Here is a 23,482-nt window from a genome sequence, read left to right as displayed (position 1 = left end):
TCCTGTGGCATTTCTTATACGGTGGTTCATTGAGGACAGTGGGGAAAAAAAAAGAAATGTGTTATATTGAGATCACAAGATAAATGATTAGAAGTGCTAGTGTTAGTATTTTTAGTTTTTGTATTTTTAGTTTTTGTCCTCAATAAGGAGGTTGCAGTTCAAACTTTTTTTTTTAAACAGAAGCAAATTAATGCAAATTGTGAATCATAGGGTGGTTCCACAGGCATCGCCCTGTGTGCACAGCAGGCAAGGTGAGGCATAATTTAAAATGCATCCATTAGATGGTGTGTTCCTATACTGGGGTAGATGATCAATGCTCATCGCTCACAGTGCTGTGTTCCTATACTGGGGTAGATGATCAATGCTCATCGCTCACAGTGCTGTGTTCCTATACTGGGGTAGATGATCAATGCTCATCTCTCACAGTGCTGTGTTTCTATACTGGGGTAGATGATCAATGCTCATCTCTCACAGTGCTGTGTTCCTATACTGGGGTAGATGATCAATGCTCATCGCTCACAGTGCTGTGTTTCTATACTGGGGTAGATGATCAATGCTCATCTCTCACAGTGCTGTGTTCCTATACTGGGGTAGATGATCAATGCTCATCTCTCACAGTGCTGTGTTCCTATACTGGGGTAGATGATCAATGCTCATCGCTCACAGTGCTGTGTTTCTATACTGGGGTAGATGATCAATGCTCATCTCTCACAGTGCTGTGTTCCTATACTGGGGTAGATGATCAATGCTCATCTCTCACAGTGCTGTGTTCCTATACTGGGGTAGATGATCAATGCTCATCTCTCACAGTGCTGTGTTCCTATACTGGGGTAGATGATCAATGCTCATCTCTCACAGTGCTGTGTTCCTATACTGGGGTAGATGATCAATGCTCATCTCTCACAGTGCTGTGTTCCTATACTGGGGTAGATGATCAATGCTCATCTCTCACAGTGCTGTGTTCCTATACTGGGGTAGATGATCAATGCTCATCTCTCACAGTGCTGTGTATTTATCAATGCTCATCGCTCACAGTGCTCCTAATGCAGACAGTGTCACTCACCAGCTGACAGAATTCCATGACCAGCAGGAAGGGGAGGGTCTCACTGCACAGGCCCAGACACTGCAGAATGTTGGGGTGCTGGAGGTTTCTGGGAGGAAGGAGAGACACACGTGATGTTACAGTGCACCCAGCACAGGGGCGGGTTCACACCTGAGAGGGGTCGGTATGTTACTGACATACACGTACATACAGCTGTGGCCAAAAGTCTAGATTCACCCTACAGAATTAACTCATTTTGCTTCACAAAGTCGAATGAAACCTGCTGAATGATGTTACGTTAGCATATTGAATTACATACTGCTTTGTAGTTTTCCATCCTAAAATTCTAGGTGATGCAAAACTTTTGGCCAGAGCTGTACATATACAGTCAAACCTGTTACACATGCTATTTTTAATAACAAAAATAAAACGAAAATGAAGGTGCAGGGGATAATTAAATAATAATACAATTAAACATATTAAGGCTTTTCAGCCTGTGACCTTCTAGGAGATGTAGTCCTTTGCTCCCCAGGACTACACTTTCTCACTACATATATACATATATATATATAGTCTCCTGTCTTAGTGTTGGCATGACAGCGCACTCACTCACCGGTAGGGTTGGGCCTCAGTCAGGAACTTCCTCTGCTCCAGGGGGCCAGCGTTCACTCTGAGCTCCTTCACCACAGCCTGGGCTGGGCTGGGCTCGGAGAACATCTCAGACAAGATCACCTAGAGAGGAGAGAAGAGAGGAGTGAGGCAGGGAGGGACAGAGAGAGAGAGAGAGAGAGAGAGAGAGAGAGAGAGAGAGAGAGAGAGCCCCTTCGCAATAGTCAGGGGAGAAGTCTTGGTTCTGAGAGGAGAAAGGGAGAGGGAGGGGGAAACAGAGGTCCTTAAAGTTTTTAAGCAGTCCTTGCATTTTTCAGAATAGGAGCCAAAATTGCTGGTGCTGATAAGAGGTAAGGCATTGTTATTGGGGAGCAGTGTGGAGTAGTGGTTAGGGCCCTGGACTCTTGACCAGAAGGTCGTGGGTCGTCGCCCTGGATAAGGGCATCTGCTAAGAAATTAATAATATTGTGCTGAACCTGGCAGTAATGCCTGTTACCCAACTGTACGATCAGTTATTGACAGATACAGTGGAAAGAATAAAGAGGAACACTTTTCCTGGTTATACAGTACAACTTCACGGTTACGAACACCTTGGGAATGGAGGTTGTTCGTAAGTCTGGCATGTCTGGGTTTTCAATGGTTTTAATAAAGGTGCACACCTGCTATCTACAGCCTCAATCTGCAGAATAATACAATGACACTGCCCAGTAATGCAACACTCATACAGTTATGATTCTAAAGTCTTTAAAACTGCACTATAAATGGGAAAAGGCTACATTTAAGTTACAGTTGAAATTGTAACTGTAGCAAAAACAGATATAAGTGTCCAGGAAAACCTGGGTTAACATAGTGCTTGTTTTTAAACCAAATGCATGCAGGCAGCTTGCTCGGTCATTCAGCCTCTTTTGGCTTGAAAACAAAAATTGTTCGTACCTGCTTTGAAATCTGCCTTTCTGGATACGTTTGTTAGTACAGAAATTTTGCCTTATCCATGACCATCTTATAGGAGCTCCTATCTGGTTGCATTGCACGCATGGTTGAGTGATTTGCATACTGAAAATGGGACGGTCAGTTTGTAAGTTCGTAAGTCTGGGGTAGTTATTTGATTGCTCGCAGGCTCGGGTCTCGGACGGTGACCACACACTCATTCTGCGCTGGAGTTGGAGCAACACATTATTGCCTGAGAGGTACTGTACTATCACCATCCTGTCTGGAAATAAACCTTCCTTCATCACTGCAATATCTGCTGTCATGTGGATGCATTTCACCCTCGCCTCAGTTAATAGTAAAACGACCTGCATGACAGTACTAACACTTCAACACTAGAACAGTGGGACTCCTCTCCAGTCCCCTTACCTTCCCAAACCAGCCGTTCCCAATCTCCTGCAGGTAGCTCAGGTTCTGACGGCTGAACCCTTGCGGGCCCCCACCTGAACAGGAGAGACACAAACACAGCGCTCTCGTTACAGAAGAGACTCTGCACAGGAGAACAATCTCATCACATGGACCGCTCTGGCAAAAGAGCCGCATCACCCTATAGAATCAACACATTTTAATCATCAAGTCGAACGAAACCTGCTGAATAATGTCACGTTAACTTAGTGAATTGCACATCGCTTTGTAGTTTTCTATATTAACGAAAAACTGATGAAAATCTAAAAATCTAACATGAAATACTGTATTACTATTAAGGCTTCCGGTTAACTTTCTGGGATATAATTTTGTAGTTTCTTTGATTACATGATGTTTAATAAAATGTCTAAATTATGTTTTTTTTTAAATTATTATTATGATGATTTCTCAATCCTAAAATTCTCTGGCCACAGCTGCACACAATCTCCTACATGGTATATACAGTGCTAGCCAGGAGTTTGTATAGTTTATATATAGACTAGAAGATACTCCGTGGGCATTCATAGAGTACAGCAAATAAAGCATGGATGAGAAGATGAAACTAATTTACAAAATAGCATTGGGATTGTAATTTCAATTTCAGCAAGCCATGCTGCTGTGATTGTACTTGTTGTGAGAGGGTTACCTTTCTGGATGGAGGGGTGGTTGGCCTGGCTCAGTGGAAGGATGTAGACCTCGGGGAGAGACTGGGAGGAGCTGCTATCCTCTGCAGCAGGGCTGCCCTCCCCCCCAGAACACTCCTCTCCCTCGGTGTTATCAAACTCCTGGAGCGAGGGAGAGAGGAGAGACAGACACACACACACACATGGGATTATCAGAGGAGAGTCAGACACACACACACATGGGATTATCATAGAGCGAGTCAGACACACACACACATGGGATTATCATAGAGCGAGTCAGACACACACACACATGGGATTATCAGAGGAGAGACAGACACACACACATGGGATTATCAGAGGAGAGTCAAACACACACACACATGGGATTATCATAGAGCGAGTCAGACACACACACACATGGGATTATCATAGAGAGAGTCAGACACACACACACATGGGATTATCAGAGGAGAGACAGACACGCGCACACATGGGATTATCAGAGGAGACACAGACACACACACACATGGGATTATCAGAGGATAAACAGACACACACACACACAGGATTATCAGAGGAGAGTCAGACACACACACACAGGATTATCAGAGGAGAGTCAGACACACGCACCCACTGGATTATCAGAGGAGAGTCAGACACACTTATAAGGTTTACTGGGACATCCTCCTATGGTGGATAAAAACTGTATACCATGAACGATCATTCAAATTTAAAATAAAGCAATAAAATGTGTACATTTCTACATTTACGTGGTTTGGTTCTCCCTCAGCTCGACAAATAACCCCCCTCGTACCATGAGGGTCTGGGGCCCGGGGCCCTCGCGGCTCAGTGTGCCAGTGGAAACCTCCCCGTACCATGAGGGTCTGGGGCCCGGGGCCCTCGCGGCTAAGTGTGCCAGTGGAAACCCCCCCGTACCATGAGGGTCTGGGGCCCGGGGCCCTCGCGGCTCAGTGTGCCAGTGGAAACCCCCCCGTACCATGAGGGTCTGGGGCCCGGGGCCCTCGCGGCTCAGTGTGCCAGTGGAAACCCCCCCGTACCATGAGGGTCTGGGGCCCGGGGCCCTCGCGGCTCAGTGTGCCAGTGGAAACCTCCCCGTACCATGAGGGTCTGGGGCCCGGGGCCCTCGCGGCTAAGTGTGCCAGTGGAAACCCCCCCGTACCATGAGGGTCTGGGGCCCGGGGCTCTCGCGGCTCAGTGTGCCAGTGGAAACCCCCCCGTACCATGAGGGTCTGGGGCCCGGGGCCCTTGCGGCTCAGTGTGCCAGTGGAAACCCCCCTGTACCATGAGGGTCTGGGGCCCGGGGCCCTCGCGGCTCAGTGTGCCAGTGGAAACCCCTCCGTACCATGAGGGTCTGGGGCCCGGGGCCCTCGCGGCTCAGTGCGCCAGTGGAAACCCCCCCGTACCATGAGGGTCTGGGGCCCGGGGCCCTCGCGGCTCAGTGCGCCAGTGGAAACCCCTCTGTACCATGAGGGTCTGGGGCCCGGGGCCCTCGCGGCTCAGTGCGCCAGTGGAAACCCCTCTGTACCATGAGGGTCTGGGGCCCGGGGCCCTCGCGGCTCAGTGCGCCAGTGGAAACCCCTTCGTACCATGAGGGTCTGGGGCCCGGGGCCCTCGTGGCTCAGTGCCAGTGGAAACCCCTCCGTACCATGAGGGTCTGGGGCCCGGGGCCCTCGCGGCTCAGTGTGCCAGTGGAAATCCCTCCGTACCATGAGGGTCTGAGGCCCGGGGCCCTCGCGGCTCAGTGTGCCAGTGGAAACCCCTCCGTACCATGAGGGTCTGGGGCCCGGGGCCCTCGCGGCTCAGTGCGCCAGTGGAAACCCCTCTGTACCATGAGGGTCTGGGGCCCGGGGCCCTCGCGGCTCAGTGCGCCAGTGGAAACCCCTCCGTACCATGAGGGTCTGGGGCCCGGGGCCCTCGTGGCTATGTGCCAGTGGAAACCCCTCCGTACCATGAGGGTCTGGGGCCCGGGGCCCTCGCGGCTCAGTGTGCCAGTGGAAACCCCCGTACCATGAGGGTCTGGGGCCCGGGGCCCTCGCGGCTCAGTGCCAGTGGAAACCCCTCCGTACCATGAGGGTCTGGGGCCCGGGGCCCTCGCGGCTCAGTGTGCCAGTGGAAACCTCCCCGTACCATGAGGGTCTGGGGCCCGGGGCTCTCGCGGCTCAGTGTGCCAGTGGAAACTCCCCCGTACCATGAGGGTCTGGGGCCCGGGGCCCTCGCGGCTCAGTGTGCCAGTGGAAACCCCCGTACCATGAGGGTCTGGGGCCCGGGGCCCTCGCGGCTCAGTGCACCAGTGGAAAAGCAGTAAAACAGACACACAGACACACACACACTATATATTTACATTGAAGCCGCCTCCTCTCTTGCAGCACATACAGGCCAGCAGCAGAAGGACGAATGAGAAGACGCCGGAACACGAGATCAGAACCACAACATAGGGGGGAGGAGACAAGGGCGGGGCCCGGGACTGGACCACACCATCTGAGAAGAGACAAAGGGGGTGTTAGAGATAATACAGTACATACATCACTCAAACACATACCGAAATGTTCACTGCAGAGAGAGAGAGAGAGAGAGAGAGAGAGAGAGAGAGAGAGAGAGAGAGAGAGAGAGAGAGAGAGAGAGAGAAAAAGGGGGGGCAGGACCTGGTACTGGACCACACCATCTGAGAGGAGGCAGAGGGGGGTAACTAATAATAATATACTGTCTAAAAATTATATTGAAGCACATATAGGAGAGAGAGAGGGAGACAGATAGGGGAGACCATCACAGAGGAGGAGGAGCCTTATATCGTGATACGTATCGTGACATTGGTGTATCTTACACCACTATGAACTACTCCATCTGAGAGAAAGGGGGGCAGGTGGGGTGTATACAGAATAAAGGATATAAAGCTAACCAATCAGTGAATCTTATTGAATTTGATCTCTCATTGCCTTATATAAAAGAGCCATGCATTTTGGTAAACGCGTTATTTTTGTAAATGGTATTTTGTTAACTGTATGCTCTTTCCTATTTTGTATACAGACTGGGGATGGAACAATAATTGAAGAGTGTGACATTAGAGATAATTATTATCAGCATCTTATTTTACACATTCCACCAAATATCGCTTAGTTCAAATGTCTTTACTCCCTATTCTAGATCATGGCGAGGCTTTTTATAACATGGACTTGTGACAAAGTGGTCTGCAGTGCGCAGGTGTAGAGGTGATGCAGTGCTCAAGACAAGGACGCACAACAAAGTGCTGCTGAAATGATGGCTTATTTATAATCCAAAGTCTGATGACAACAGCAAACAATAAATACGTTTCTTCTGTTAGAATGGTGATTTCATATTAAGGATAACTGAAAAAGAAATAAGGAGATTTATTGTTGTGAATTGTCATTTTCTAAACACTCAAAATTGCATTTATTATCTATTATCTATTTAATATTTTATTCTCCTTTATTAACTGAACGTGGTTGTCTCCCAATGCAGTGTTTTTGGAAATGCTTTCTTACATTATTTTTATGTTTAAGTTTTGTATATTTTGTTTCACTTTAATTTTGTTACCACTCCAGTAGTTATATAGTGAGAGAGTCATTTCTATTCTATTATTTAACCGGAATGCTGAAAAGCACATATGCAATAGTATTTTCTCAGAATATTCACCAAGAGCTGTACATGTCAATAAGGAAAGTGATATAAATAAGCAGGAATCAAGTCAAAACAACAACCTTTATTTTATATAGCGCCTTTCAAGAGGAAGCATCACCAAGCGCCGCACATCAAATTGCTTTCATACCAAATAAAATATCACTCTAAAACTATTGAAATAGAAACTGAAACTTTAATACAAATCGGGTATTCAATTTGTTTGTCTAGTCCTCGGTACATGATGACCGTGTTCTTTCATAGCCTGCTTGAGATCTTGAGATCTCCAGCAGTGAATTTGCAGAGCCTTCTACAAACTCGTTGGCAACTTCCACTAAGTTCAAGTTGTCTGTTATGATCTTGTGGATGTGAAGAATCATAAGTAGGGCTTCTGATTTTCAGTTTTAACTGATAAAACCTGATAAAACACCCCCGATACAAAAGAAAATGAAATCGGTGGATAGCCAATAAATACCAGAAAAACTGTGGAAATGGTTCATCAATTCACGTTGACTTTACCCTTTCCCCATTAAAAAATAAAACCTACTACAAAAATAATAATAAATACATTTCCCAGTGCTGCTGGGCAATGTCCCGCCTTCTGGACTTGTATCTATCATTGATTCGTTCTGAATACTTTAATCCCGCCCCAACTACTGAGTGACATCACATTCCTACATTTCTATTGGAGAATCCGCTTGTGAGATTTAAAACGAGATTACAATCAGGATGGAGGCTTGTTAGCGGGATTTCAAGCTGTATTACAGTTAAGATACAGAGGGTTTAAAACAGAATTGTGGAGAAATGTACAAAAATGACTCCAGAGAAAAACCCCAGAAGAATGTGCCGTGACCATCGGGATTTCACTGTGGAAGACAGCAAAGGAAAGAAGGGACAACTTAAGTGTGCGAGTACTGTCGAGTTACGATACATATTTTGACAGAAAAAAAAAATGCTCAAGTATTTTGGAAAGTAACAGATAACACTAATTTCATACAGTATATCAAAAACGAAAGCCCCGAAAAAAACGATTTACATAAAACTCGAAAATAGCTCAAAATAAGCACCGAAAAATACAATAAATAAAACCCAAAAAACAGAAGCCCTAATCATAAGGTAATTCAGGCGGGCCTGGCTTGTTGGACACAAAACACAAAGTCCTGGGACATTGGGTGCAAGTTGTTCAAAGCAAGTTCCTCTGTTGGGAGATTTTTTAATCAATTTTGTTATTTCGTTGGTTACCTCAAGAGCAGTATCACAACATGCTAAGTTTAAGGACTGTCCATAACAGTGGACAAACAATGCCTTTGGCTCTGCATCAGATATCACATGACTTTTTTTCCAGCCATAGCAGCAGCACCATCATAACTCTGCCCCCTGACTTCCGTGATGCTAAGGATAGCACGCACCAGAACGTCTTTGATTACGCGAACCAGCATTTTTGCATCAGTTCTCCCAACTTCACATAATCCCCAAAATGCTTTGTGAGCTTCATAATGGTCATCTACCCATCTAACACAAACTACAACCTGTTCCTTGTTGGCAGAATTCCTGGTTTCATCAATCTTTATGGAGAAAAATTCAGCTGAGTGTACTTTTTCAGTAATTTCACGCAGGACTCTTAAGCCTAAAATGTGCAGCCTCTCATTCTGAATTTCTGCCAATGTGTGTGTGTCTGTTTTTTTTGTTCATTTCAGATATAAGCCTAGGGTCATCGTTAGCTCTTAATTTGATTATCTGCATAAAGTTTGAATCCGATTCAAAGCCAAGCCCTGCCGAGCTAAGTATTTTACATTTTGAAGTATTTTTAAAAAGCAATGACGCTGATCCCTCTTTGGTTGCTCATGGGCTGATGCATCACGGAATGACTTGGGAGCTGTCACAACCTTGACAACAGAATTTGAGTGACACTTTGACAGTGTTTTCTAAAGTTAACGCAAGCATCTTTCCAGTTGCTAGTTCCCTTAGATATGAAAGACGGATCAAGGCAGGCTTTAGAAGTAATTAGTTCAAAATCCTAAAAGGTATAGACAATGTCAACCCGGGGGACTTCTTTGACTTGAAAAAAGAAAAAAGTACCAGGGGTCATAAATGGAGATTAGATAAAGGGGCATTCAGAACAGAAAATAGGAGGCACTTTTTTACGCAGAGAATTGTGAGGGTCTGGAACCAGCTCCCCAGTAATGTTGTTGAAGCTGACACCCTGGGATCCTTCAAGAAGCTGCTTGATGAGATTCTGGGATCAATAAGATACTAACAACCAAACGAGCAAGATGGGCTGAATGGCCTCCTCTCGTTTGTAAACTTTCTTATGTTCTTATGTTCTTATGTTCTAGTTTGATTCTATATGCCTTTACATATATAAAGCAAAACACACAGTCACTGCTTTCATTGTAATCAAGTCACTTTCATTTATCAAACCAAGAAGCACTGAATGATCTATTTATTACCTGTGCGCTTTTTTCCAAATTGCCGTTTTGGAAAATCGTAAACCACGAGGGTTGTCTGAAATTACTGGGGTTTCCAGTCTTGTGGAAAATGTGCTAAAAAAAAACTTAGACTGGGCCATATTTCATTCAGTTACAGTGTTTTTAAATTATCTGACTCATAAGATTACCGGCTCTGCATTCGACGTTCAGTAGCCTAGCAACGCTAAAAGTCTGCTGCTATTGGCTAACAGAACAGAACAGGAAGTGAAGGCAACCTCAGTGTTCGTAAGCATGAACAATTAGCGGTGGTGAGGAGATGGGGGTCCAAACTGGGAATAAAACACAAATTAAATAATAATAATAAGCTGTTGCTGAGTTTGATGTTTTATGATTGCTTATGTGGTTTGATGTTGTTTGCTGTGGTGATGTGAGCCTCTTGCCAGCTCCTCATTGGAAATGAGAATTTGTTCTCAATGGATTCATCTGGATAAATAAAGGTTTTGATTGACTGATTGGATTGGATTATCAGAGGTCTCCAGTGATAATCAACTGGATTAAAACTTGGTTTAAGATAATCAGGATTAACAGGATTATTTTTAGTCTATAATCATTAATTGAAAATGTCCAACCATAATATAGACAGGCCCCTCTTCTGAAGAGATAGATAGGGGAGAGGGAGAGAGAGGGAAAGAGGGAGAGCAAGGGAGAGGTGGGGGACAGGGAGAGAGGGGGACAGAGGGACAGAACCAGAACTGGACCACAGCATCTGAAAGAGAGGACATGATAGGAATGATGGGATTGAAATAGATCTGGAAGAAACCATTAAGGTCAGAGAAAGGGTGTTCAATTCAGCAGATATCGTATTTGGGAGAAACCATAACAGGTGATATTGGGGAAGATTGACGTATAACCTAAAATAGGTCTGGAAGAAACCATTTAGGTCAGAGAACAGGGGTATTGAATTCAGCAGATTTATTTGGGAGAAAGCATAATAGGTGATAAAGGGGAAGGGTTGAAGTATAACCTAAAATAGGTCTGGAAGAAACCATTTAGGTCAGAGAAAAGGGGTACTGAATTCAGTATTTGGGATAAACCATATTATGTAAAAGGAGAGGTAACCTATAATCTAAAATACCAAACCAGAACAAACCATATAGGTGGAAGAAAAGGGGAATTGAATTGAATTTTTCAGGGTCTGGGATTATAAATATAACCCAGTTCAGGCATGCTGTGTGGGATAAACCACCCAGGTTTAGGGAGTGGGTGAGCTTTTTTTGGGAGAAACCATCTGGGTTACAAAGGGAGGGGGGTCATTTTTGACAATATACCTCAATATGATTCAGTCTAAGGGGAAAACCATCTGTGAAAAGAGAAAGTGAGGTTAGAAATTCTAAACGTTTCACCTGAAGTTAATACAGGCAGAATACAGACCTTGGGCTGGTCCACCTTCGTTTGATCGCAGCTCATTTCTGTAGCGTTGTATTTGAAACTTAACAAGACAACCTGGTTTTAACATTAGTCCTTCAGAAGAAAAAAAAACAGCATAACTTTGAGCTGAGATCTGAAGATATTCCCTGGAAATAATACAGATCATTTTTGTGTGAAAGTGTCAATGAGAACAGGACAAGCTGGGAGGTGGGGACACAAATCAGTGTTGCACAGGCTTCAGTGCACAATACTTTGCCTATGGGCTACCGTGTGCCACGCTAATATGCTTCCCCAATTCAATAAATCAGTTTTGAGCAGTCAGGGGTTCAAAATGACCTTTTTAATTCAGAATCTGAAACTTTTGCATGCACTCATCAAATTAGACCCTTTAAATGTTAAAAGGACGCGATTTTAGAATTGCGCAACTTCTAACTTTCTTGAATTTTACGGTTTTAGGTAGTAATTATGATAATCTATGACATAATTAAAAAATATTAAACTAATGAGAATTATAATCTAGAATTGTTTTAAATGTGTGCAGTATATTCAAAGCTAGCATGCTAATATTTTATCCATGAAATATAGACATATGATTCAGATCAAACTAACAGTCGATGGCCCAGTATTCATGGTCTAAAAACAGGTATATCACACGATTAAACATCATATTTGTTGAAGCAGAAATAATAGCGTTGTCACATTCAAAATGCAACAAATGTTCCTCAATATTTAAATGTTCACCTGAAAAACAGTAAATGCTAAATTGTAGAATATTTCGTTTTTATGTCCAGCTTTTAAATATATTCTCTGTTCACCATCAGTGAATTATCTAACAAAATAAAAACATAAATATAAGTAAAAATAACAACAGACTCATGAGAAGTCCCCTTCTTGTGCTGGACAGAGCGATCTTTAGCAGAAATATTTCTGCTCTTTGGTGCAGCTGCTGTCTTTCTCGTTGAAGACATTTTAAAGAAATCGTGCAGCTCTGTGCAGTGCGTGTTCAATCATTTATCAGAAGCAAATTAAACCAGCTGTCAGGTTCCTAAATGCAGTGTAACAGGTCAATAAAGAAAACATTTGCTGTATTTGAAATTGTGAAATCTGTGATTACTCATGATTACTCTGTGATTACTCATGACCCCCTTCTCCCTCCTTCCACCAATATCTGCAAAGGAATTTTATGCATGAAAATATCCACACACCGAAACTAGTTTTGAATATGCTTCTAAGCGTATAGTGGTTGTATCTAACAATATAAGGAGGCTGTGTGGTCCAGTGGTTAAAGAAAGGGCCTGGAACCAACTCCCCAGTAATGTTGTTGAAGCTGACACCCTGGGATCCTTCAAGAAGCTGCTTGATGAGATTCTGGGATCAATAAGCTACTAACAACCAAACGAGCAAGATGGGCTGAATGGCCTCCTCTCGTTTGTAAACTTTCTTATGTTCTTATGTTCTTAAAAGGGCTTGTAACCAGGAGGTCCCCGGTTCAAATCCCACCTCAGCCACTGACTCATTGTGTGACCCTGAGCAAGTCACTTAACCTCCTTGTGCTCCGTCTTTCGGGTGAGACGTAATTGTAAGTGACTCTGCAGCTGATGCATAGTTCACACACCCTAGTCTCTGTAAGTCGCCTTGGATAAAGGCGTCTGCTAAATAAACTAATAATAATAATAATAATAATCATCCCATATATCTTACCTGCGATTCCATTATTTATTTCTTAGCCAACACCCTTAGCCAGGGCGACTTACAATTGTTAGAAGATATCACATTATTTTTATATACAATTACCCATTTATACAGTTGGGTATTTTTTACTGGAGCAATGTAGGTAAAGTACCTTGCTCAAGGATACAGCAGCAGTGTCCCAACCGGGGATTGAACCCATGACCCTCCGGTCAAGAGTCCAGAGCCCTAACCACTACTCCACACTGCTGCCCACATTAGCTACACAGGTCTCAGGTGCAGTTTTGAAAGTTATAGTAAACGTGTATTTTGAAATGCTACCCTTATGGAACAAACATATATTTTCAATATATGGTTGAAAGGTATGATCCTTATATTTTCATATATAGAAATTGGCCCCTTTTTTATACATTTAAAATATATTATATTTAATATTTAAATTATATTTTAGTCTGTAATCCATATATTTATTTAATATGGATTACAGACAATGAAAATATACGATGCACCATATATTTTCAACATATAAAATAAATATTTGGATTACAGGTTGAAATATATTTTACATATATCCCATATATTAAATATATAAAAAGGGGCCAATTTCTATATATATATAAAAATATAAGGATCATACTTTCTACCATATATTAAAAATATATGTTTTTTCCATAAGGGTAGTCAAATAGTTTACGTGTTCACTTGTCCTCAACTGCTAGGGATTAATATGTGCAGGGCAGCAGTGTGGAGTAGCGGTCAGGGCTCTGGACTCTTGACTGGAGGGTCGTGGGTTCAATCCCAGGTGGGGAACACTGCTGCTGTACCCTTGAGCAAGGTACTTTACCTAGATTGCTCCAGTAAAAACCCAACTGTATAAATGGGGAATTATATGTAAAAATAATGTGATATCTTGTAACAATTGTAAGTCGCCCTGGATAAGGGAGTCTGCTAAGAAATAAATAATAATAATAATAATAATAATAATGTGTAAGGAAAGAGTTAATGAAAAGATTCAAAACTAGGCTTGAGATGCAGCTGTGTACGTGAGCAGCGTCTGCTGCTGCTCTCAGGTTAAGAATCTCTTATTGCCTGAGCAGAACTGACCTCAACCTGACACAGTGCAAGCAGGAGCTGTCTGTTCAGACTATCACTGACACACAGAGATACACTAAAGCCTGGCTTGGCATGCAAGGCTGTATGGAAACTGTATAGAAACAGAAGCCACTTGGAGGTGACCATCCCCGTGCCCCGTGCCCCCTCCCAGAGATTAGATACCAGATCACTGACTCGTTTCTGTTCATAACTAGGTGCTTGTGACAGGGCGAGGAGCCCTGCACATGAAAAGGGGGCAGGACGAAACCCTCCTGTTTAAATGTGTTGCGTTTTAATGTGTGTTTATTTTAGAACGGGGTACCCCCGCCCCTGTGTATTTTGTATGTATTTTTATCGGACGGCAAAGGCAAATGTTTGTTATTGTTTAGAAGCATGGATGGGAAGCCCCATCCACATTAAAAACCTCGTGCAGAAGGTGACCATCTCCCGACAGTGACAGTATCACAAGTATAGGGAAGCCAAACATCTTCAGTGTTAAGCAGACAGACAGACAGACAGACAGACAGACAGACAGACAGACAGACAGACAGACAGACAGGGGCACTACAATGGTGATGCAGACAGAGAGACAGACAGACAGACAGACAGGGGCACTACAATGGCAATGCAGACAGACAGACAGACAGACAGACAGACAGACAGACAGACAGGGGCACTACAATGGCAATGCAGACAGACAGACAGAGAGACAGACAGACAGACAGACAGACAGACGCACTACAATGGTAATGCAGACAGACAGACAGACAGGCAGACAGACAGACAATCAAGCGAACACTGTCTGTCTGCATTGACGATTGGCTTTCAAGATTAGGTTATGTGCAGGGATTCATGTAAGTTGCCATTGTAGTGCCCCTGTCTGTCTGTCTGTCTGTCTGCATCGCCATTGTAGTGCCCCTGTCTGTCTGTCTGTCTGTCTGTCTGCATCACCATTGTAGTGCCCCTGTCTGTCTGTCTGTCTGTCTGTCTGTCTGTCTGTCTGTCTCTCTGTCTGTCTGTCTGCATTGCCATTGTAGTGCCCCTGTCTGTCTGTCTGTCTGTCTCTCTGTCTGCATCACCATTGTAGTGCCCCTGTCTGTCTGTCTGCCTGTCTGTCTGTCTGTCTGCATTACCATTGTAGTGCGTCTGTCTGTCTGTCTGTCTGTCTGTCTCTCTGTCTGTCTGTCTGCATTGCCATTGTAGTGCCCCTGTCTGTCTGTCTGTCTGTCTGTCTGTCTGTCTGTCTGCATTGCCATTGTAGTGCCCCTGTCTGTCTGTCTGTCTGTCTCTCTGTCTGCATCACCATTGTAGTGCCCCTGTCTGTCTGTCTGTCTGTCTGTCTGTCTGTCTGTCTGTCTGTCTGTCTGTCTGCTTAACACTGAAGATGTTTGGCTTCCCTATACTTGTGATACTGTCACCCCTTAATATAACACAGAACCATTGCATTGCCATTGTAGTATCCCTGTCTGACTAAATGCATTGCCAAATTACATCATTTGGGATTCTAATAGCTAGCATACTATGGTACCATTCTACCAGCCTCATCCCATTGCTACTATTACCCACTAGTATCATAAATAATTATGATGGTATTGTTGTTGAAGTCCCAGTGAACCATTGCATTGCTCTTATAGTCTCTGTCTGCCTGTCTGCATTGCATTGACATTGTGATGTCACTGTCTGTCTGCATTGACGATTGGCTTTCAAGATTAGGTTATGTGCAGGGATTCATGTAAGTTGCCATTGTAGTGCCCCTGTCTGTCTGTCTGTCTGTCTGCATCGCCATTGTAGTGCCCCTGTCTGTCTGTCTGTCTGTCTGTCTGCATCACCATTGTAGTGCCCCTGTCTGTCTGTCTGTCTGTCTGTCTGTCTGTCTGTCTGTCGGTCTGTCTTGTCAGTCTGTCTGCATCGCCATTGTAGTGTCCCTGTCTGTCTGTCTGTCTGTCTGTCTGTCTGCATCACCATTGTAGTGCCCCTGTCTGTCTGTCTGTCTGTCTGTCTGTCTGTCGGTCTGTCTTGTCAGTCTGTCTGCATCGCCATTGTAGTGTCCCTGTCTGTCTGTCTGTCTGTCTGTCTGTCTGCATCACCATTGTAGTGCCACTGTCTGTCTGTCTGTCTGTCTGTCTGTCTGTCTGCATTGCTGTTGTAGGGCCACTGTCTGTCTGTCTGTCTGTCTGTCTGCATCGCCATTGTAGTGCCCCTGTCTGTCTGTCTGTCTGTCTGCATTGCCATTGTAGTGCCCCTGTCTGTCTGTCTGTCTGTCTCTCTGTCTGCATCACCATTGTAGTGCCCCTGTCTGTCAGTCTGCCTGTCTGTCTGTCTGTCTGCATTACCATTGTAGTGCGTCTGTCTGTCTGTCTGTCTGTCTGTCTCTCTGTCTGTCTGTCTGCATTGCCATTGTAGTGCCCCTGTCTGTCTGTCTGTCTGTCTCTCTGTCTGCATCACCATTGTAGTGCCCCTGTCTGTCTGTCTGCCTGTCTGTCTGTCTGTCTGCATTACCATTGTAGTGCGTCTGTCTGTCTGTCTGTCTGTCTGTCTCTCTGTCTGTCTGTCTGCATTGCCATTGTAGTGCCCCTGTCTGTCTGTCTGTCTGTCTGTCTGTCTGTCTGTCTGTCTGCATTGCCATTGTAGTGCCCCTGTCTGTCTGTCTGTCTGTCTCTCTGTCTGCATCACCATTGTAGTGCCCCTGTCTGTCTGTCTGTCTGTCTGTCTGTCTGTCTGTCTGTCTGTCTGTCTGCTTAACACTGAAGATGTTTGGCTTCCCTATACTTGTGATACTGTCACCCCTTAATATAACACAGAACCATTGCATTGCCATTGTAGTATCCCTGTCTGACTAAATGCATTGCCAAATTACATCATTTGGGATTCTAATAGCTAGCATACTATGGTACCATTCTACCAGCCTCATCCCATTGCTACTATTACCCACTAGTATCATAAATAATTATGATGGTATTGTTGTTGAAGTCCCAGTGAACCATTGCATTGCTCTTATAGTCTCTGTCTGCCTGTCTGCATTGCATTGACATTGTGATGTCACTGTCTGTCTGCATTGACATTGTGATGTCACTGTTTGTCTGCATTGACATTGTGATGTCACTGTCTGTCTGCATTGACATTGTGATGTCACTGTCTGTCTGCATTGACATTGTGATGTCACTGTTTGTCTGCATTGACATTGTGATGTCACTGTCTGTCTGCATTGCCATTGTGATGTCACTGTCTGCATTGACATTGTGATGTCACTGTATGTCTGCATTGACATTGTGATGTCACTGTCTGTCTGCATTGCCATTGTGATGTCACTGTCTGCATTGCCATTGTGATGTCACTGTCTGTCTGCATTGACATTGTGATGTCACTGTCTGTCTGCATTGTATTTTAGGTCATTCGAGAAGGTAACAGTTAGCGTACAGTGGTACAATTCTCCCAGCCTTATCCTGTTGTAGCAGCTCTATACTTGAGCTATCTTTACAGCTACTTTTAGAAGTGCCTGAACAGGGATTTTTTTTTCCGCTGGAACAGGCAGTACAGTTAATGCTATTCTTAGTGGACACAGCAACAGAGAATGGAGAACAGGAGCAGACAGTAGTTTCTATAACGTATCTGTGCCTCTTATTATTATTATTATCAATTTCTTAGCAGACGCCCTTATCCAGGGCGACTTACAATTGTTACAAGATATCACATTATTTTTACATACAATTACCCATTTATAGAGTTGGGTTTTTACTGGAGCAATCTAGTTAAAGTACCTTGCTCAAGGGTAGAGCAGCAGTGTCCCCCACCTGGGATTGAACCCACGACCCTCCGGTCAAGAGTTCAGAGCCCTAACCACTACTCCACACTGCTGCCTGTCTGTCTGCATTGCCATTGTAGTGCCCCTGTCTGTCTGTCTGTCTGTCTGTCTGCATTGCCATTGTAGTGCGTCTGTCTGTCTGTCTGTCTGCATCACCATTGTAGTGCCCCGTCTGTCTGTCTGTCTGTCTGCCTGTCTGTCTGTCTGTCTGTCTGCATTGCCATTGTAGTGCGTCTGTCTGTCTGTCTGTCTGTCTGTCTGTCTGTCTGCATTGCCATTGTAGTGCGTCTGTCTGTCTGTCTGTCTGCATTGCCATTGTAGTGCCCCTGTCTGTCTGTCTGTCTGTCTGTCTGCATTGCCATTGTAGTGCGTCTGTCTGTCTGTCTGTCTGCATTGCCATTGTAGTGCCCCTGTCTGTCTGTCTGTCTGTCTGCATTGCCATTGTAATGCCCCTGTCTGTCTGTCTGTCTGCATTGCCATTGTAGTGTGTCTGTCTGTCTGTCTGCATCACCATTGTAGTGCCCCGTCTGTCTGTCTGTCTGTCTGCCTGTCTGTCTGTCTGTCTGCATTGCCATTGTAGTGCGTCTGTCTGTCTGTCTGTCTGTCTGTCTGTCTGTCTGTCTGTCTGCTTAACACTGAAGATGTTTGGCTTCCCTATACTTGTGATACTGTCACCCCTTAATATAACACAGAACCATTGCATTGCCATTGTAGTATCCTTGTCTGACTAAATGCATTGCCAAATTACATCATTTGGGATTCTAATAGCTAGCATACTATGGTACCATTCTACCAGCCTCATCCCATTGCTACTATTACCCATTAGTATCATAAATAATTAGGATGGTATTGTCGTTGAAGTCCCAGTGAACCACTGCATTGCTCTTATAGTCTCTGTCTGCCTGTCTGCATTGTATTGACATTGTGATGTCACTGTCTGTCTGCATTGACATTGTGATGTCACTGTCTGTCTGCATTGACATTGTGATGTCACTGTCTGTCTGCATTGACATTGTGATGTCACTGTCTGTCTGCATTGACATTGTGATGTCACTGTCTGTCTGCATTGACATTGTGATGTCACTGTTTGTCTGCATTGACATTGTGATGTCACTGTCTGTCTGCATTGACATTGTGATGTCACTGTCTGTCTGCATTGACATTGTGATGTCACTGTCTGTCTGCATTGTATTTTAGGTCATTCGAGAAGGTAACAGTTAGCGTACAGTGGTACAATTCTCCCAGCCTTATCCTGTTGTAGCAGCTCTATACTTGAGCTATCTTTACAGCTACTTTTAGAAGTGCCTGAACAGGGATTTTTTTTTCCGCTGGAACAGGCAGTACAGTTAATGCTATTCTTAGTGGACACAGCAACAGAGAATGGAGAACAGGAGCAGACAGTAGTTTCTATAACGTATCTGTGCCTCTTATTATTATTATTATCAATTTCTTAGCAGACGCCCTTATCCAGGGCGACTTACAATTGTTACAAGATATCACATTATTTTTACATACAATTACCCATTTATAGAGTTGGGTTTTTACTGGAGCAATCTAGGTCAGGTACCTTGCTCAAGGGTAGAGCTGCTATCATTCTTGCATTGTCAGCTTCACCGCCTTGTAGCTGCCCTATACTCCTGAGAGTGCCAAGAAGGCTGGGAGGGAGGAGGAGTCTGTACCTGCAGCTCAAACGACATGTAGGCAAACTGGACAGGCAACAAGGCATGGATTCTGATGAAGGACAGCACACTGCAAGCACAGATACACTGGTGCACGAAACAGACTGAGAGACTGGAAAGTGAGCGAGGTCTTCAAAGCGATCAGATAGCAATTCATTCATATAATCAAACCACACGCGTTTGCATAATAACTTCAACAACAGAATTGAAGTGAGCAAACCAGAGCATTAAATGTCTGCTGGAATTCAAAAGCCAACCATATTCACACACAGGTTTTGTTTCCCCTTTAGGAATCTTTCACAGTTTTAATTTAAGTGATTTAAATGTGAATGTGTGAGTAATAAAATCCACGGGTGGATGTCTGCAGCATGTATACACTCTGAGAGCGCTCGTTTAGCTTCATGGCTCCGACTCTCTGGAACTCTCTCCCAGCTTTGGTGCATGATGCTCCCACCATTGCTTGCTTTAAATCAGCTCTCAAGACCCATCTGTTCTCTCTTGCTCTTTAAGCCTGATATCTGCTATTAGCTGCTGTGTTGCTGCTACTATTTCATGTATTATGTTACTATCATCTATCATACACTGTCCACTGTATTGAATGTATTATGCATTGTTTTAAACTGTATATCATGTATGATGCATTTCTCTGTATTTAAAGTATGATGGATTTTCTTGTTGTTACTGTATCTTGTAAAGCGCTTTGAGATGGTGGTCCGCTATGAAAGGCGCTATATAAAATAAAGATTGATTGATTGATTGATTGGTTGATTGGTTGATTGATTGATTGATTGATTGATACTGCACCTTCCCACGAGGCAATAATGTATTCATACAGTACAGAAATTACGAAAGAACAGCGAAATGGGTCGGGATTAAAACACGAACCAGACTCTAATCCGGACTCTGGTCCCAGACCTTGGTCCTTTATATCAGGGGTGTCCAATCCCGGTCCTGGAGGCCCGCTCCACTCCAGGTTTAACAGGTAAAATTAGATGAAGAACGACTTCAGGGTCTGGGTGGAGGTTTAATTGTTTCAATTAAAAAATTTACAACAGGGTTGGAACAAAGACCAGGAGTCGATATAAACAAATTTAAATAAAATATTAGTTTTTTTTCACTTAACATATTTAAACAAACTATGATTGATTTCAACAGCGATGAAAGACTGCATTTAAATTAATTGAGTACCTAGTTTGTAATTGTTAAACTTTAAACGGACTTTCTCTTTTTTTGCTGTGCGCGCCCAGCCTGATCTGAAACCAGCATGACAAGTCTCTCAACCCAGCACGACCAGTTAAAAACCAGGAGTGCGCTTCTCGCAAGCCTGTGGGATTTTAAAAGGGGTTTGTTACTATATTGATCTGCGCGGCTCACAAACACCCCCCGTGTCTCTATCACTGACAGCGCTATAGAATTGAATCTACAGCGCACACCGTCACAGAGCACAACAGAAGATATGCATTCACCACGTTCAAATATTGTACGGTGTTGTTTTTTTTTAATTCATACAAAAAATATGTAATTGATATTTGTATTTGATCGATATTAATTTTAAAAAATCACAGCACATCAAACAATACGAATTAATATCAATTCAAAGCCGTACTGACAACAAAAAGGCCTACAAATTAAAAACTGACCATGGCATCCATAGTAAACAGAGATCATCCTCATTAGCATTTTTGCGTTATTTTGGTAGAAGGCGGCCTGTAGTTAATTACATTGGAGGCCGCTTTTTCCTTTCTTTAATATTAACCTCATATTTATTTATTTTCTGAAGAAACCACAGTGTTAATTTGTTTTTGGTGCGTGGCGTATTTTAATAACACAATACAAGGCACATTTTATAATGTATGTATTTTTATCGTATAAAATGATATATCAAATTAGACCGAATCGCAAAATGAATGGGGATTTTATTTTATTTTTGTAAGTACGTTTTTTCTTGTCAAAATCCTATTGTCACATTGGCCACGTATTGCCAGGCTATCTTTGTCATTTCAGAGAACACCGTTATATAATTTGAATAATCAAATCTAGTGGATATTGTCATCGTTATTTATTAAATATATAATATATTATATGAAATACGTATCAAGACAACTACATTTGTTTATTGCAGGTTTAAATTTAATTACCAGCCTAATAATATCTTACATTATGTTGCATTGTTTTTGTGATCTCAAATCAGCTGTAACGTTGCGGCGCGATATTGACAATAATAAATGACATTGTATGAAACAGTATTGGGCAAACAGTATTAAATGATACCAATGCATTTCAATGCATACATATCAAAAACATTTCACACACTATGGCCGCCCCCACTCCCGTCCGTCCATCCCTCCCTCCATCTCCGGCTCTCTTACCGTTATCTTGCGGGGCAGCGAGCGCTCTCTCCGGGTTAAAATAGGACATTACCGCCGCGGTGTAGAGAACCAGCCAACGCCGAGCGAGCATCTTCGAAACCCCGGCAACACATTCATCCGAGCAACCTTCCCCTGTCTGTCTATCTATCTGCCTATCTATCTATCGATGTATGTATCTATCTCTCTATCTATCTATATTTCCACCTGCCCGCGCATCTTGCTGTCTGTTTTTTTTTTTTAAATAACGGTAAGCTGAGACATCTGTTTATTATCGGAAAGCCTGTATAATGAAGAATACCATTTGAATATATTTCACGGCCGTCTCTCTCTCTCTCTCTCTCTCTCTCTCTCTCTCTCTCTCTCTCTCTCTCTCTCTCTCTCTCTCTCTCTCTCTCTCTCTCTCTCTCTCTCTCTCTCTCTCTCGTAAACAGAACTGCGCTGTCTGGAGAAGGTACAGACGTTGCTTCTATAGATTGCTTTACGTTTCTCTGCCGTTGCTGTATCTCGTTCGATTGATTTATAAATAAACACAGGTATTTGAACATGATGTAGCAGTAAGACACAAAGGTATGCACCCCTCCCCCTCCCCAGATATTTTAAAATTTGTCAATTTCCTTGGGTCAAACCAAACCAAACACCTATATATATATCATAGTTTAAATGTAAATGTCAGGTTATAGCCATGTGTCTGATAGTGATGTGATACAGCCGCCTGAAATGTCTTTATATTATATAGCACTAGACCCTGATATTGATGCGATCCAGCCCTCTGAAATGTCTTTATAATATACAGCACTAGACCCTGATATTGATGCGATCCAGCCCTCTGAAATGTCTTTATAATATACAGCACTAGACCCTGATATTGATGCGATCCAGCCCTCTGAAATGTCTTTATAATATACAGCACTAGACCCTGATATCGATGCGATCCAGCCCTCTGAAATGTCTTTATAATATACAGCACTAGACCCTGATATCTGATGTGATCCAGCCCTCTGAAATGTCTTTATAATATACAGCGCTAGACCCTGATATTGATGTGATCCAGCCCTCTGAAATGTCTTTATAATATATAGCACTAGACCCTGATATTGATGCGATCCAGCCCTCTGAAATGTCTTTATAATATATAGCACTAGACCCTGATATCGATGTGATCCAGCCCTCTGAAATGTCTTTATAATATATAGCACTAGACCCTGATATTTGATGCGATCCAGCCCTCTGAAATGTCTTTATAATATACAGCACTAGACCCTGATATTGATGCTATCGGGCCACATGAAATGCCTTTATAATATACAGCACTAGACCCTGATATTGATGCGATCCAGCCCTCTGAAATGTCTTTATAATATACAGCGCTAGACCCTGATATTGATGCGATCCAGCCCTCTGAAATGTATTTATAATATATAGCACTAGACCCTGATATTGATGCGATCCAGCCCTCTGAAATGTCTTTATAATATACAGCGCTAGACCCTGATATTGATGCGATCCAGCCCTCTGAAATGTATTTATAATATATAGCACTAGACCCTGATATTGATGCGATCCAGCCCTCTGAAATGTCTTTATAATATACAGCGCTAGACCCTGATATCGATGCGATCCAGCCCTCTGAAATGTCTTTATAATATACAGCGCTAGACCCTGATATTGATG

General features: G+C 43.3%; 1 protein-coding gene across 2 annotated transcripts in view; it reads right to left on the bottom strand.

Moving 5' to 3' along the window:
• The window catches only part of LOC117410024 (uncharacterized), a 41,620-nt gene extending 19,393 nt beyond the window's left edge, over nucleotides 1-22,227 (bottom strand). The window contains exons 1-7 of one of the 2 annotated variants that reach the window (XM_059018568.1): nucleotides 21,812-22,227; nucleotides 11,081-11,112; nucleotides 6,032-6,168; nucleotides 3,690-3,828; nucleotides 3,008-3,081; nucleotides 1,656-1,774; nucleotides 1,064-1,151 (exon numbers count right to left, since the gene is read on the bottom strand). In XM_059018568.1, the coding sequence (XP_058874551.1) occupies nucleotides 1,064-1,151; nucleotides 1,656-1,774; nucleotides 3,008-3,081; nucleotides 3,690-3,828; nucleotides 6,032-6,061 (450 nt within the window). In that variant the 5' untranslated portion in view covers nucleotides 6,062-6,168; nucleotides 11,081-11,112; nucleotides 21,812-22,227. The remainder of the gene's footprint in view (nucleotides 1-1,063; nucleotides 1,152-1,655; nucleotides 1,775-3,007; nucleotides 3,082-3,689; nucleotides 3,829-6,031; nucleotides 6,169-11,080; nucleotides 11,113-21,811) is intronic. The other variant, XM_059018567.1, reaches the window with a different exon arrangement.
• Nucleotides 22,228-23,482: the final 1,255 nt, after the last annotated feature.

Source organism: Acipenser ruthenus, chromosome 60, assembly GCF_902713425.1.
Source record: "Acipenser ruthenus chromosome 60, fAciRut3.2 maternal haplotype, whole genome shotgun sequence".
NCBI lineage: Eukaryota > Metazoa > Chordata > Actinopteri > Acipenseriformes > Acipenseridae > Acipenser > Acipenser ruthenus.
Note: the sequence above shows the minus strand (reverse complement) of the source record. Positions and strands in the feature narration are given on the sequence as shown.